Source organism: Thunnus thynnus, chromosome 17 (genome assembly GCF_963924715.1).
Source record: "Thunnus thynnus chromosome 17, fThuThy2.1, whole genome shotgun sequence".
In the NCBI taxonomy this organism is placed as follows: Eukaryota; Metazoa; Chordata; class Actinopteri; order Scombriformes; family Scombridae; genus Thunnus; species Thunnus thynnus.
This window is the reverse complement of record NC_089533.1, coordinates 24,153,889-24,169,750: the sequence shown is the minus strand read 5'-3', so window position 1 is coordinate 24,169,750 and position 15,862 is coordinate 24,153,889. Positions and strand designations below refer to the sequence as shown.

The 15,862-nt window shown below is 41.0% G+C and overlaps 1 protein-coding gene across 1 annotated transcript; it reads right to left on the bottom strand.

Annotated features, from left to right (window-relative positions):
- Window positions 1-1,776: 1,776 nt before the first annotated feature.
- Window positions 1,777-13,870, bottom strand: rab3db (RAB3D, member RAS oncogene family, b). The gene is made up of 5 exons (XM_067616282.1): window positions 13,493-13,870; window positions 9,405-9,641; window positions 5,190-5,308; window positions 4,411-4,535; window positions 1,777-4,269 (listed from the first exon to the last, which is right to left on the bottom strand). The coding sequence occupies exons 2-5, from the start codon at window positions 9,639-9,641 to the stop codon at window positions 4,082-4,084; spliced, it is 669 nt and encodes a 222-aa protein (XP_067472383.1). The 5' UTR covers window positions 13,493-13,870; the 3' UTR covers window positions 1,777-4,081.
- Between the last annotated feature and the right edge of the window lie 1,992 nt (window positions 13,871-15,862).

The following is a 15,862-nucleotide window of genomic DNA, read 5'->3' as shown; positions in this document are numbered from 1 at the left end:
TCTCCCGAACACCTGTCTCATGTGTGAATTGTAGCTCACAGCTGAAGATGACCCCATCAGGATGCGATTTGAGGAAGAGGTTTAGCTCAGCTCTTGGCCCCGGGCCAATTTAATCCCTGCATGTGCCCGAGTAACCGCGGAATACTCGCACACCTATGTAGTCCTAAACGGTTTCTTATCTACATACTGCACCCATGTGTTTTTTTCGTTTGACCAGCATTATCAGAGCTGCAGGCATCCCTGTTTCTTCACCCATGATAAGTAGCCCAAGGGGGCGTAGCGGCCCATCCCCGTCAGTTTAAATGCAATTCAGCGCTTTTTTACATCATTTGAAAGGCGGCAAGACAGCCAGATGCCAGTGAAAACTGGTACTTACGTAAAGAAAAGCTGAATTTCACTCACATGACGACATTTAGCTACACTTTGAACCAGCTTGGTTAAATTCAGCTCCATTTTGAGCCAGCGTAGTAAAATTGAAAATTGAATGCAGAGGCCCTGCACAGGGAAGGTAGTTGTGTGGTGACAGGAAGAGGAGGATGAGGAAATCTGTATTGTTGTGGAGGACAATGGCAGAGTGTGGTTTCACTGGTTCTTCAGATAAAACGTGAAAAAAGCCCTGGCCTGGTGTTTTGGGGTTAGGAGGTGGATGCATGGTAATAAATTACACTTTTGATGCTGCTGCCACCACAAAGGTTAAAAGCACTGCTACTATGAGTGCACCATAGAACCCTAAGCAACTGTTGTACAACCGTCCTATAACTAAAGACAATAATTGGCAATTATGCTCTCCTTTTTGTAATGAATATATTCTTTATTTTCATATACACATTTCAACATATTAAATGTATTCTTGTTTATATGCAGTTTTTAACAAAACTTCCATCCAACACATTCAGAACCTAAAATAAAGGGATCACGTGTCTAATCTCCCATCTTTTAGAAAGCTACCATTCAGGAATGCAACACATGAAAACAAAGAAACCATAAACATAAGAAAGAAAGAACACATCTCTGACTAACTGCTCTAGATGCTACAAACTTATTTGAGTCAGTAGTTTTTCTACAACGCACATGGCAGATACTGGACGTTCAACGTGTATTCAAGCAGCAGCCACCACTGTAAGCTCCTTTAGTGAAACCATCACAGAAACAATGCCGCATTATTTTCAAATACATTGCAAAACTGCACAGTACATTATACATGTAATACAAATGTAGTGTTATGAGTCAGTGACCTTAGTCCAGCCGTGCACACAACCTCCTCATGTTAGAGCCCTGCATCAAAGCTCATTGTGTTGCAGATGAGATGATATATCTGATAACTGTTAAACTATATCACTATTCAGCAGCACACACTGACAGGAGAGATAACTGACCACAGGCTTATACAACAGCAGGGAGGGACTGAGGTGACCACCAGTTGTGACCAAACCCCAGAGCTGTGTGGAACGATGGGCTTTGGCATGGCAACGTGAGGCTGCTATCATACAGGTGGTTGACTAACTGACAGGCAGTAGCCTGCACATGGACAGTGATGGTCGAAAATGGCACTGTAAAAAATGACAATTAGAGAAAATAAAAATAAAAAATGTCTTTTAGTAAGTTTTTGGAATTCCTGATTTGTGGAGCAATCCAAAGTCACCCCAGCCTTTTCAATTTCAGGACACAGTTTTCAGTTTGACCGTTCAATACTGAAATGTCAAAAATGGTATAATGGAGCAACAAAAATGATTGAATGTACAGTTCAACTGTTGGCAAACATAACATACTGTGGAATGAAAATAAAAACTTCATTTTATTCACTTCAGTGAAAAGATGACAGATATTACAGTAATGGGATATAAAGTGACACAAAGTTGTTGTTTTTGTTTTTAACATTCTGCAACAAGTTCTCCTGATAGTGCTAACAGAGGCCTAGAAGTATGCTTCTCAGAGTTCAGTGTTCTTCCCTTTCTGAGTATAAACACACACACACACACACACACACACACAATGTGCTGCATTTCCACACAATAGTCATCATGTCAGTAACAAAAAAAAAGAAGATAATTGACTACTTTGTAAAACTCAACTTTTAAGCATAGTAAATTTCCCATTCCAGCTGTTTTGCAATGCTGCACTTAGAGGAGCAGCGTGTGTGTGTGTGTGTGTGTGTGTTGTGTGTATCACGGTGAAAGCATGGGTGTGTGTGTGTGAGAAAGAGCAAGGCATTTAAGAAAGAGCAGCACAAAGGGGTGAGTGAGGACATGCCGTGGGGCAGGTCATGTGACGAATCCAAGTGTCACCAGTGTTTAACGACTTCCTCACACAAGCACACAGGCGACATTTATCATTACCCTACCCCTCCTGTTCTTTCAGCATCAGTGCACGAGAAAAGGCCGCCGAGAAGCACTGAGGGAGGCAAAGTGCAATACAAGACTGGCATCAAGATTCAGAATACAACATGAGTATTAATTATTATATCTAGTTGGTTTTCTTTAACATCTTGAGTGACGTACTTGATGCTTTAAATATATAAGTGATGAATGATGAGATGTGTACCTCGGAATTTTACAACTGAGAAATTATTTAGAGGAGAAAAGTCATTATCATCACCTGACCTCACAAAGTTTAACCCCAAAAACAACAACATGAAGGCTCACAGTTCTTCTCACAAGTGAATTTCATTTGGCTGTGCTGTACTGATATGACCATATTTAGAGGAATTTAGAGGCATTTGAATTCTGATTGTAAACTCAACATGTGTTTTGATTTCTGTTTGAGGAATAGTTCCACAATTTGGAAAATACTATTTTTTGCCAAGAGTTAGATGAGAAGATTGATACCACTTTCATGTCTGCACTGTAAATATACAGCTATTGCCAGTAGTCAGTTAGCTTAGCTTAGCATAAAGACTTGAAACAGGGGGAAACAGCTAGCCTGGCTCTGTCCAACAATAACAAAATCTACCTACCAGCACTTCTAAAGCTCCCTAGCTTGTAATAACTTGTTTGTTTAATCTGTACAAAAAACAAAGTCTTTGTGCTAAGATAAGCAAAGTGGTTGCTGGCAATAGTTTCACATTTACAGTACAAATATGAGCATGGTATTAATCATCCAACTCTTGCAAGAAAGCAAATAAGTGGATGTCCCAAAATATGTAATGAAAATATTCCTTTAAGCCTTGCAAAGCTCATGCCTTTGTTTGAGACTTATATTATTTCAAGTAGGCTGTACAAAAATGGTTTATTCCTCTCTCCTTCAATCAGTTATGAGCATGAATGACTGTATGATTGGACAAGCACACCGGTTTTTGAACTGTCATCGGTCTTTTGGCAGATGCTTTGGAGGTGTTGTGGAATTTTCTACAATCTACCAACCCAGAATCACTTTCTGAACACATCTGAGACAAAGAGATATAGGAGGAAACGTTATTGATTTTGTATCTACAGTATCACACATTTAAATAGCTGTTCATGAGGTTCAGTAGCAACAATCAAATCTTATGTATGTCTCCTAGCAAATGCTGAGCTAACGACATGTAGTCTGGTTTTTCAAGGCTCATAGGCTCATAGAAAGTCAAGCATATGTATGAATTTCAAACAGAACATTGAATGCCAAACAACACATGTTGTGTCTCCATCACATTTGGCATCACTAGCTTCAAGCTATCTGCACAAATATTTGGCTCAGAAAATGAAAGCCACTGAACAAATGTTTCAAGTACAGTAAATGTAAAATGCTAATAGCGCAGCAGTGGTCAAAGTGGTTGATGTGGGGGTGGACAGAGCACAGGGCAGGCTTCAGTGGACTATCAGCCCACCACAGAGCTGATGGGTCAAGATCACAGACACAGAGTGGGCCTCTTTAAGGGAAAAGAAAGAGAAGCAGGAGAGCAGAGGGGTCTGACAGAGCTAATGATGATTATCTCAGCTAGCTGTCCTTTGGTCTGTGCTGGGCTGTGTTTGGCTGCAGTAAAGAGAGAGGAAAAGGCTCAGCACTTTCCATGGTTGAGGCACAGAGCAGGAGTTGGTCTTTATGTATGAGTATCAGTATGTGTATGTGTGTGTATGTTGGGTGACTTGGTAAGAAGGCAGATGGTTTAGCAAGCACAGCCCCCATGGTTCTCTGAAGGCAAGTCTTTAAGGCCCTGGTTCCTGTGGTTGGACACGAGGTTGGCGTCTCCCTCCATGCTCTCGTTCATCTTCTCACAGATGACGTCCACTAGACGCTCAAACACCTGCTTGACGTTGATGTTGTCCTTAGCGCTGGCCTCGAAGAACTGGAAACCTGAGGAGGTGCAATGGCACACAGGTGGCAGAACGTGATTTCACTTAATTTATTATTACAATCAAATATATACTGTATACGCACACAGGTAACAGTTTTACAAAAAGACGAGTAATACTGAGCACGTGAGAGAGTTTTTACCTAGATCCTCTGCCAGACGCTGGCCGTCCTCTGTGGGAACGAGCCTGTCGTCCTCCAGGTCACACTTGTTGCCGACTAGGATCACCTGAGCGTTGTCCCATGAGTATGTCTTGATCTGCGTCGCCCTGCAGGACAGACACAGAGTTAGTTCCACAGTCTACATGAATCAAAGCAGTGAAAAGTATAAAAAATGTATGTTGGATCTGTAAAGCTATTAAGGATCCAACAAATCAGATCCTTTTTTGTATACATGGTAATAAAGCATAAGTGCGGTCAACACTTGTATTGATAAAGTTCCTGTAGTGCTATGGTGTGTTCAAGATCTATGGCAATTTCTGTTAAATTGGTCATTCCTTTAACCAGTTATTGGAAAATGGTTTTAAATACCATAAAGCAAATAAACATATTTGTATTCAAGGTCATCCAAATATCTTATGTTTACATATGGTGAAGGAAGGTGATGAAAAAAAAGAATAAAAAAAAGTTGTGTTGAAAGAAATGGACATGGCCTGTAAGAATAGATACATGATGGAACAAGGAATCCAAGAAATTAACAGGCTGCTTGCTTGTATATCTCACACTTCCAGACTGATGAGCAAAAGTGCTCCATAAATGACCACAAGGTGGCAATATCCACACCAAAAGGTTATTACTTCTTCCCTGGCCTGTGGCATTACACCAACTTTCATTCAGCTCTTTAGAAGTTGTTGAGATGTTCTAACTGACTGAAACGGGACCAAAAACATAAGCTCCTGGTGTTGCTATCAACAGAAACTCACCAGTCCTGAACTGCGTTGAAGGAGTCCTGGTTGGTGATGTCATACATGAGCAGGAAGCCCATGGCTCCTCTGTAGTAGGCTGTGGTGATGGTGCGGTAGCGCTCTTGCCCTGCCGTGTCCTGCATTTACACACATACACATTAATATATTTCTATACAACAGTTCACACACAATTTACATCCTTTGTAATATATGTAATATAATTAAAAAAAAGAAAAATCATAAATTCCTCTGTGATCATTATACTAATCATTTTACACCATAAGGGGGCAATATTGTCCAAATTATGGCCTTTAGCTGCAGCTTTGAGTTGCCTTTGACACAGTCAGTGTGGAGCAAATTCAACAGCTAGCTATTAGAGTGAGTGGTCTACTCCAGTACAGCTGTATAATGCAAAAACATCTGTCAGAATGTAGATGGACAGTTATTTTACACTGAACATGGGTGTAAAGGGTGGTCTAGTTAATGAATGGTAATGGTGGGGAGGCAAACTGACATTTTGAAATTTTGACTGACAATTTATTCCCGTATTACTATTCATGATGAGAAGCTTGTAATAAGTAATTTGCGTTATGAAACTCAGGTTTGTATCTGGTTTCATTTGTAGAAGGTAAAAAACATAAAAAGTACACAAAAAAGTTAGGAATCCTGTGTGCTGGGAAATAAAAGGATAGATCAAGGTAAGATTGCACTCTGCGAAACCTCTTTTCATTCCTCTCCTCCCAAAGCACTCAGCTTCATTACCACATCAAAATGCCTCTTGCTCTACTTCACACAATCTGCCAGAAGAGGGCATTTAGATATGAGCTCCCACCACAATCATTTCTCATCAAACCAGGACTTCTGGCTTGCATCAATAACCAGAAGAGACACACAGATAACAAAAAAGTGAGCGTCACAGAGACAGAGGAGGTTTGGCCAACGCTGCCTCCCGGCCACAGTGAGCGACCCGTTTGTCTGAAGCATCTGGTAGATGTTACAGTATATAGTTTATAGTAGAAGCTCAGAGCAAAAAGATCAAACAGGTAGACAGAGGTGGTGGAGTAAATCCCCTCCACTCTCACTGTTACTTAGTAACCTGTCTGAGTCCTTCATTTGCATCGAAGGCCTATGTGTTTGTCTGATGTTTTCCTCACAGTGAAGACGAGGAGGAGGAGGAGTGAGTTGTCCAGGTAACCAGAGGCCATTGAGGGTTATGAATGTTCCATTTCAGCCAGGACAGCTCCGGGTGGTCGACCCAAATGATCCTTCTCACTTTACAAAATGGACAGGGCAGGGAGGGCAGCCTGTTGCATAAATCCCTCTATCAGAGGCAGCATCAGAGAGATGGTATATTCTTTCATTCTTTCCAATAAAACCACAATCTGCTTTCTGTCAGGGGTTACTTTTGACTTTGAAATATTCCAGGTCCATCTTTATCTCATGCAGGCAGAGATGATCAAATATTTGGCAGCGTAATGGGACGTCTAACCAAATAGACGGTCTCCAGGGTTACTACAATCAACCCCAGCCAGAAAACAAAAGCTGCTCTCTCACGTGTATATGCATGTTGATAGAGAGGGAGGGGTTTAAATCAGGCTCCTGCATGCTCAGGAGGACTGAGACGTCACCGGGACCCTGTTCTTTAAACAAGCGTCACCTGGGTTATTTTTATTGGCTTGCCAACACAAAGCAGTGCCACACACAGGATATCATCCCCGGGTGACCACACACACACACAACATATGTGTGGCTGTGTTTTAAGTGTGCGAAAGGTGTGTGTGTGTGTGTGTTTGCTCAAAGATCAGAAACATATTTCCATGACACAAAAAAAGGAGGGATGTAAACAATGTGTGTATGCAGCGTGTCGACATCGTACATGTGCTCTACGAATCTCTCCGGTGCGAGGGCCATGTGGTGTGTTATCAGGCTAGCTTGTTTCCATGATACACAAGCTAGCAGCTGGCAGAGTGAGATCATCAACAATACTCTTTGTCTAAGAACTGAGTGAAATCTCTTACAGATGCTGCTCAGTGCCAGTTAACATGAATTTAACAGTGAGGAAACTTCACAGAGTTGATTATTAACACCGCACTTCACAAAGGAGGACTTGTACTTGGACATGCCTACCGCTCCCACACCCTTTAAATACACTGCTACTCTAGTGCTGCTGTATATCTTCATTATGTCTCCGTCGGATGCTGATAGGGAACTTCCTCTGCTTCCTGAGCTTAGGAAATACCAGGTCTCTGTGTCATTAAACAGCACCGTCAGCAGTTACGTCAAGCCCAGGCAACACAAGTCGGCCCACCTTCTCAAAAGCCTACTAATCACATAATTATCTAACACATATTATACAGTCGCTACAGTTAATACTTACACCCTCCTCAGCTCTCAGAATATCTCACACACACACACACACACACACACACACACACACACACACACACACTGCTAATGCTGCATGTCATTTAATAGAAACACATGTTTGGTCAGGTAAGTGACTGAGTGTGTGTGTTTTGGTGTTGGCTCCTCTGCTGCTGATTCATCTTGGTCAACTTGTGTGTATCATACAGTGGCTCACACATTGTTGGTTCAAATGAATCATCTGTTTGAACAGCCTTAACAACGTATATCAATAGGATTCGTAGTGTACTGTGAGGAATGCAATGTACAATATTTCAGTCAGATTGTTTAAGAGGAGTGGAATTCTTGGGCCATGGTTTGTTAGTGTTTTTCAGTCAGTGATGGCCGAGGTTGTTTGGTGCATCGAAAGTTCAGGCGGCTTGTATCTAGCCTCTCTACATCTTTATGTTATATATAAAATAAAATGAACTTAAAGGTGTGCTTCAAGTGCTGCACCGCTAGAAAGCTGAGGAACTCGCAACAAAAACATCCAAAAACAGAAGAAAGACATCGAAGCTACAGATATCCTGACTTTCTGTCCCTAGTTGAAAAAAATGCTGCATCCCACATTTCCCATAATGCAACTCATGTCTGTCTTTTTGTTACACTCTCCCTACCTGCCCATGTCTTTTAAACTGACATCCCAAAATTTTGTAAAGAAGCCTTTTTAACTGACTTTGTGAATAACGGTACCTGCTGCTTGCTTTGGCGCAGCGTCGGTCACAACAGCTACAAACTCATGAAATGTGCCACTGATAAGTTTTCAAAAATCATGACCACATACGCTACACAGAGATGAAAAACTGCATGAAAGAGGAACAGCAGTCTCAAGTAGACCATCAATACTAACTGAAAGATATGCGAGGCTTCACAACTCAACAAATTGCAGCTCCAATAATATCCAAGATGTCACCAGCCTGTCTCAACAAAACAAATATGAATATGTGAGCTACACCAACTTAATATGTACAGCATTGCTTTTGTATTATATAACAGGTCCTGAAAGGGCTCTATCATAATAATCTTCCTGCAATAACAATATCTTCACAAGTTATTGTGGGTGATAAACATAACACAGGAAGGAAGGATACATCTTTTAAATACCTCATGGTGACATTTGGGGGGGGGGGGGGGGCGGGGGCAGATTATTATCTAAATCCCAAAACCATAAATTCAACCATATTTTTTAATAAGGAGCAAAACATCTCCAAATCTGGAAGTATTAAATGAGGCGGAGTGAAACCTCATTTCTTAGTGATGAAATTTTCCTCACAACATAATTAAATGCCAATCATATGATTAACGAAGAACGTGGAGTTGAGAAATGTTCCCATCAGATCAGGACAAATCACAGAAATCACAGTAATGAGAAACCCAAGAGCTGCCAGAAGCATCAGGAGTGATTTTTGTTTTCCGTAGATAATTTAAATAGTTGAACACAGTTCTCATGTCTGGAAACTTCACACCTTCACAGCTTGATACATCGTGTGAACTCTTAGTAGATGCCAGATAAGTGTAGGGAGTAAATATGTGTTTGAAACTATGAGGAAGTCATGCTTTCTTTACGCTTGCACAATTTACAGGCTAAACCTGCACAATGGTGAAACCCACAGGTCTTCTGGTAACCTTTCAGCTGTCCGAAATGTTGACTGGAAAAAACGTCCTGGTGCTAACAAGCATTCCACTTGTTTGTTTATCTCCCTGTTGTCTTTATGTACAGCTAAAGCAATAAAATCTTGAGGGGAAGGCAGCATCCACTTTGTTTACGCTCTCTAGTTTGCCTGTTACAAATGGCAGAAATCAAACTTATAGCATCTTTAATCCACTCACCCAGATCTGCAGTTTGATCCTCTTGTCGTTGCGGAAGACCGTCTTGACTTTGAAGTCGATGCCCACGGTGCTGACGAACGCAGAGGTGAAGGAGTCGTCTGCGTAGCGGAAAAGGAAGGAGGTTTTGCCCACGCTGCTGTTGCCAATGATCAACAGCTTGAACATGTAGTCAAAGTTCTGGTCGGCTGCGTCCTTTTGGGACGGCTGCTGCTGGAGCCGCGAGTCGTTTGATGCCATCTAGAGAAGGAGGAGAAGGACAAGCCGGTGTTAAAATGTCATCTTGTAGCACCATGAGTGCAACTGGTCTCTGAGCATAGCTGATGCTGCTTAGAATCAATTAGAGCTGCAACAATTATTAGTTTACTAGCTTTGATGAAGCTTTAAATGGCTTTTTACTGTCATCATCAGCAAATGGAAGTGACTTAGATATCATGTGACCTCAGTGTGGAACATCGGTCAGGAGGTCGTCATACATACAAAGATCATTCTTCTATAAAATGTCAGTAAATAGTGGAAAACACCCATCACTACTCTATCCATAAATCCAAACTGACATCTTTAAATTGCTTTTGTAGTCCGACAGACAATCTCAAACCCAAAGATTGAAAAAGCAACCTAAAATATCTTGTTTTGTCCCGACCAACAGTTCACAACCAAAAGATATTCAGTTTACTATCATAGAGGACTAAAGAAATCTGAAAATATTCACATTTAAGACGCTGGAACCAGAATTTTAGCATTTTTTCCTGAAAAACGATTCAAAGCGATTAATCAATTATCAAAATTCTTGCCCATATTTTCTCTCTACCACCTAATCGATGAATCAATTACTTGTTGCAGCTGTTATAGATTAATCTGCTTCTTTTCTTATAAAATATATATAACACAAAACTATAAGACATCAGAAAATAGTGAAAAATGCCATCACAATTCCCATAAGTCTTTTTTCAGTCCAACCAACACTCTAAAACCCAAAGATATCCAACTGACTTTAATACTGAACAAAGAAAAGCAGCAAGTTCTCACATTTGAAAGTTAAAACATGCAAATATTGAAAAATGATTTGAACTAGTGTAGGATTATAAGAATAGCTGCAGATTCATTTTCTCTTGAGCTAATCAACTAATCACTTCAGCGCTAGAATGAAACATGCTCTACTTATTGGAATATTACAGAAGTTACAAAGTGTAGTTGTTACTTTTCTACTATTGAATCAAAGCAGAGGCAGATGTGAGTGAAATCTGTTTGTGATTACTGTAATCCTGTTGCAACTCCATTAAAGGGTTTGTCATCGAAATGAAAAAGATAACACTGAGATAACGTTTAGAATGGCTAACATTTGTGCTCTTAAATGACGGGAAGCTCTGCCATCTGTCCACCTGCTTCATTATACCCATTCATCTCAGCGTAATCTCTCCTGAGGGCAGGTATGAGATTACCTGACATTACGCCTTTCAGTGTCTGTCATCCAAACAGAGGGAGGAGGGAGAGCAGCTGCACAGCACAGGGTGTGAAAAGGAGACTTGGCCATGTCTATCCCCTCCGAACACACAAACACACACACACACACACAAACACACAACTGATCAATCGATGCGGCTCAGCCCTGCCTCTCTCTGGTGAGTCTCGTCTCCGTGGAGACCAGACTAGGACTCAGCTGCCGGCAAGACCCATTAGTGGTCAAGGCAGTGACTTCGCTCAGCTTTTAACTGGCCAGATGGAGGTCTCCAGAGCAGGAAAGAGATATCAATCACACTAACACCAAGGGCGGTGGAAAAAAAGAGGAGGAGAGGAAGCTCATTACTGAGCCTGGCAAGCCTGGCAAAATGGTTTACTGTGTGTACACGTGTTTACTCTCACAATACTTACAGTGCCAGTGTATGAGAGAGTGAGTACTCGCTCCATACATACACTGGTGGCTTAGTTTTGTATACAGTTGTGTGTCAATTTAAAAAATGATTTAAAATAATTGATGTTACTTAGTTTGCTGCTCTCTGATGAAACCATTACAGCCAGAAATTAGGGCTGCAGTCAACCAAAGAAAATCTTGGTCGACTAAAGTAGTACATAATCTTCAACTAATTTGGGGGGGGGGGGATAGTGTGCATAGTAAACTTGGCAGTCACACATTTCTCTGTTCTGTATTTCTCTGTTTTGTGTCTTCAGGTTATGCTAACCCATTGTTGCTAACTTTGGAGCTAACCCCCTTTACTTTTCCAGCATTTGGGGAAACAACAGACGTGACTTTTTAGCATTTATTAACTGACACACTATAGTCTGTACTGTACATTTACTGCCAGACTGACAACTTACTACTAACCTTTTGTACCCGTTTTCACAGATAATTTGTTAGTCTGTCCCTCCCGCCGCAGGAAATAATGGATTACTCCTGGAAAGCTATTGATGTAGCACTTTTCTCCTTATGAAAATAACACAGAGATTATTCGACCAATGAGAATTTAGTCGGACGAGAGCATATCGACCAACTAATCGACCAGTCCATCAGCAGACTACAGCCCTACCAGAAATGGTGATGAATCCACACATTCAAGAAGCTTCAACCAGCAAATGTTTTGCTTTTTTTTTTAACAGAAAAAAGACGATTGTTCAATTATCAAAATATTTGCTGATTGATTCTCTGTCAGTCGATTAATCATTGCAGAAAATAAAATAAAGAAAATATCAAGGGAGCTGTGGCATGAGGCACACACTTTCTACAAACTCCAGCCAGTGCAACCTTGTGTGCTGGTTGATGTTGCAATGAACGCCGCTTTACAGACAATGGGAAAACACAATGCTCTTTCACAACTTCACTTCACAGCTCAATCTGAAGCCTAAGTAAATGCCCCATAAATACGTTCTCTTCAGACTTAGAAGTGTTCTCTGGGCATTACATAAAAGTCGTAACTCTCAAGTCTCTCTAATCCTTAAAGACATTGGCTGTGAAATCCCAAATCACATGACGCCTGTGCTGTGTGAGGGTCTCCGAGGGGACATTTTTTGCGTACTTATAGATCCCATAGCATGGATCCAACCACACTTAACTTTTATTATTTTCTTACTCCAACTTTCCCATCAGCTCAGCCTAAGCCTGAGGTAAACCCAGTCACATGTGCTTCATGTTTACTGTGGAGGTCTAGATGTCTGAAGGCAAATAAGTCGACACATACAGTCTGTTTGCTGATTCTACCTTCTTCTCTATCTTCTCCTTTTATATGTATGTTTTTATTCATAAACATGTTACATAAATTACTTTATATAGTATTTCCTGTAACTGCGTTGCTTAATTCTGTGGTGTCAAGTTCCCTCTTGGTATGTAAATTACTGTCAAGACACAGCATGTGAAGGAAGAAGGCTTTTCTAATTGCAGTCAGTTGTAGTATGTCGTGTGTAGAGCAACATGAGGCAACAAACATTTCACAAACAAAACAGCCTGACCACATCACAGTGTTCCACATCAGCACCTGCCATGATATTATTACCAGGACAGTCATCCTCCGTGTGGTGAAGCCATCTACTGAGCTGCAGCACGGATGAGAATGGGAGCTTCTTTATGGCACATGAGAGTGGCATTATCTCAGTAAAACAAATACAGGCCATTGTGGTGACCAGGGCCGGATGATGGTGCAGCCATGCAGGTCCTTTAGCTGGCACTGTTTGCTGAGCCAGGAGCCAGCAGGCTGCCTGACCAACAGGAAATAACCACTATTGATTAGTTGGCAGCTGTCACATCTGTTCTCTCATTAGGGGAAGGGCTGGACGCGAAAATAGATGAGAATCAAAAGGATTGGACATTATTTCGATATTGGAAAGTTACTAATGACACAACACTATATGCCAAATATGCTTACATCATGCAACAGTTGTGTGTCGAACAAAAACAGACCTAAAAAATAAAAACCCGTTAGCTATATTTTCGTGGGGATCAACCTATTCAGTTAAACACACAAACACACAACAATTTAAAAAAGGCAACGAGTCACTTTATTTTGAGTGAGGGTGCTCCAAATAGCACCAAGGCATGAGGGAAATATGAAGCAGGAAAAAAAACACACACATACTGGACTCAGAAACTTAAAGAAACTTACCTTTTTTGCGGAAGAGAACAAACGTCCAACTGGGTTCCCTTTCGCCTCTCTCTGATACGGTGATATCTTCTGTCCGGCGGTGAGATGCCGGCCGGGTTATGAAGCTTATAAAAGTATAGCTAACAAAGTGCACCTTTCTGCTGCAGCAACAGCACCAGCAGCCGAGGTGCCTTCCTTCCTCGACAGGCTACTTATTTCCCGTTTCGTTGTTCGCCGTTTCACGGGCTGGAGCTGCTCCCGGATCTCGGTTGTGTACAAAGCTGACGCTGTCGGTGCTGGAGCTCCTCTGTCTGTCACAGAGTTAATGCGGACACCGCACTTGAGCAGCCGACAGCTACATGACGCTGCTGGTGGAGAGGGTTGTCCCTCGTGCGTGCGCACGTGAGCGCGCGGGCACCACATCAACGCACACACCTTACAGAGACAGCTTTATAATATCACTACAGGAGATACAGGCCATTCAGTACTTTCTAGTGGTTATATTTATTTTCCAATATTCACATCTTTAGGGTTTTGTTGGGAAGTGAGGAATACATCTTTCTTTTATGGTATCATTATAGCTTAATTTTTCAGTAATGATCTATAGAAACTTTTGTTTGTAAGACTCAGTTTCTATCTTACAGCAGCTTTATAATATTTTTTCTCTCCAGTTCCCTCCTATACTAATATTCCATCCATATCAGCAGGGCAGGGTTAACCTGTCAGGGAGCCTTGGGGCTAAAATGAGCAGTGGGCCCCTACTGACCCCCCATTCCTCCCAGTTGCATACATAACCTGTTATGTTTGAAGGAGTACTTCAACATTTAGGGTAATATGCATGACTGCTTTTGTTACAAAGAGTTAGATGAAAAGAGTGATACCACTCTTATGTGTGTAAGATAGGCCACAGCCAGCAGCTGGATGGCTTAGCTTAGTACAAACACTGAGAACAGGGGAAACAGCAAGCCTGGCTCTGTCCAAAGGTAACAAAATCTATCCACCAGCACCAATTAGCATGTTATATCTCGTTTCTTAATTTGTAAAAAGGCAATGTGTAAAAATGATACATTATTGGGTGTAGTAACTTTCTGGAGTCTCACGGTGAAGACTCCAGGAAGTGACTGTGTCCAGCCAAGAAATGGTCCAGCACATAATGATTAAGAATGCAGGAGCCACCTTGACGCTCTTATCATTTCAGTTTAACCTAAGTATATTGTGCTTTAGTGTGTTACCAAACAAACCCAATAAAATTCAGTAAATTTTATTACCACAAACTAATTTCAATGCAGACCCCACATGGAATCCAGCTTTGCTTATAAGGACTTTAAGTTGTGTATTGTGTTGTGTATGTTAGGGATTCAACGATCCAGTTTTTATCTTTGTCAATGTCAATGTCATACATTCATTAGTCACAGCAGACTGGTAACTCAGTTTTTAGCACCACAAAAATGGTCTCATGTTACCTTACATGAAGATAATCGCAATAAGTTCCCCACAGTGAGCTTTACAGATTTTGAATTTGGGATCAGAAGTATCAGAGTCGGTGTCAGGAGGAAAAAGTGTACATGTTATTTTTCTCTTTTATAATATTCCTACAAAGTCTCTGTTGCTACTTTAAAGTATAGATGTCATTCAACTGTGAATTATGGTATTTTTCTCTCATGTTACATCATTGTCAAATACCTTTACAGTCTCTTATAGGTGTGGCACTCACAGTGCATGGTCTTCAGTGCTCACTCTTGGTTTCATTATGTGCTTTGGTAGTTTTGGGTTTTTTTTGGTACAAGTTACATTATCACTACCAGAGTTGTGTTTGTCTCTGTGTGTTAGTGCTTGTATCAAACTGAGCAGCCTAATCCTTTCATAAATTGCACATTCTTTTTTGGTCTCAGTGTTTTTATACTGTATAGGTGCATATCCATCACTTAGATCAGACAATTGCAAATTAGGTCCACATTTCCACATTAGAGATGATTGAATAAAGCTGCCTGAGACTCTGGCTCATAATTAATTCAACACAACATATTACTGCAGGGCTGCTCTGCAGTATCTCTAGAGTTCCAAATAATAAGCCCTGAACTGGCAGCAGTCTAAGTTACGACTGCAGTGAATCTCTTTCTTGCACACAAATAGACACAAATTCATTTCCTTGTGTGGGTCAGGAATGAGGGAGGATGGTGGAACTTGTCTGGTGCAAGTCTTCAACACTTCCTTTTGTTTCCCTACTTCCTCATGTTTTACTTTGCACACCCATAGCTGAGGAATTTTTAAACAGTTAACATTCTCTTCATGGTCCTTCTGTCCATACTCTACTAATCCAAATAATATACATTGTTATATCATTTTTGAAGTTATTCTTACAGTCCTGTCATTTCTCAAGCTGTATATGAG

Coding starts and splice junctions, on each gene's coding strand:
- rab3db (XM_067616282.1), bottom strand. CDS start 9,641: ATGGCATCAAACGACTCGCGGCTCCAGCAGCAGCCGTCCCAAAAGGAC. Junction 5,309..9,404: donor GGATCAAACTGCAGATCTGG/GTGAGTGGATTA, acceptor GTGTAAATGCAG/GACACGGCAGGGCAAGAGCG. Junction 4,270..4,410: donor GCGTCTGGCAGAGGATCTAG/GTAAAAACTCTC, acceptor GCACCTCCTCAG/GTTTCCAGTTCTTCGAGGCC.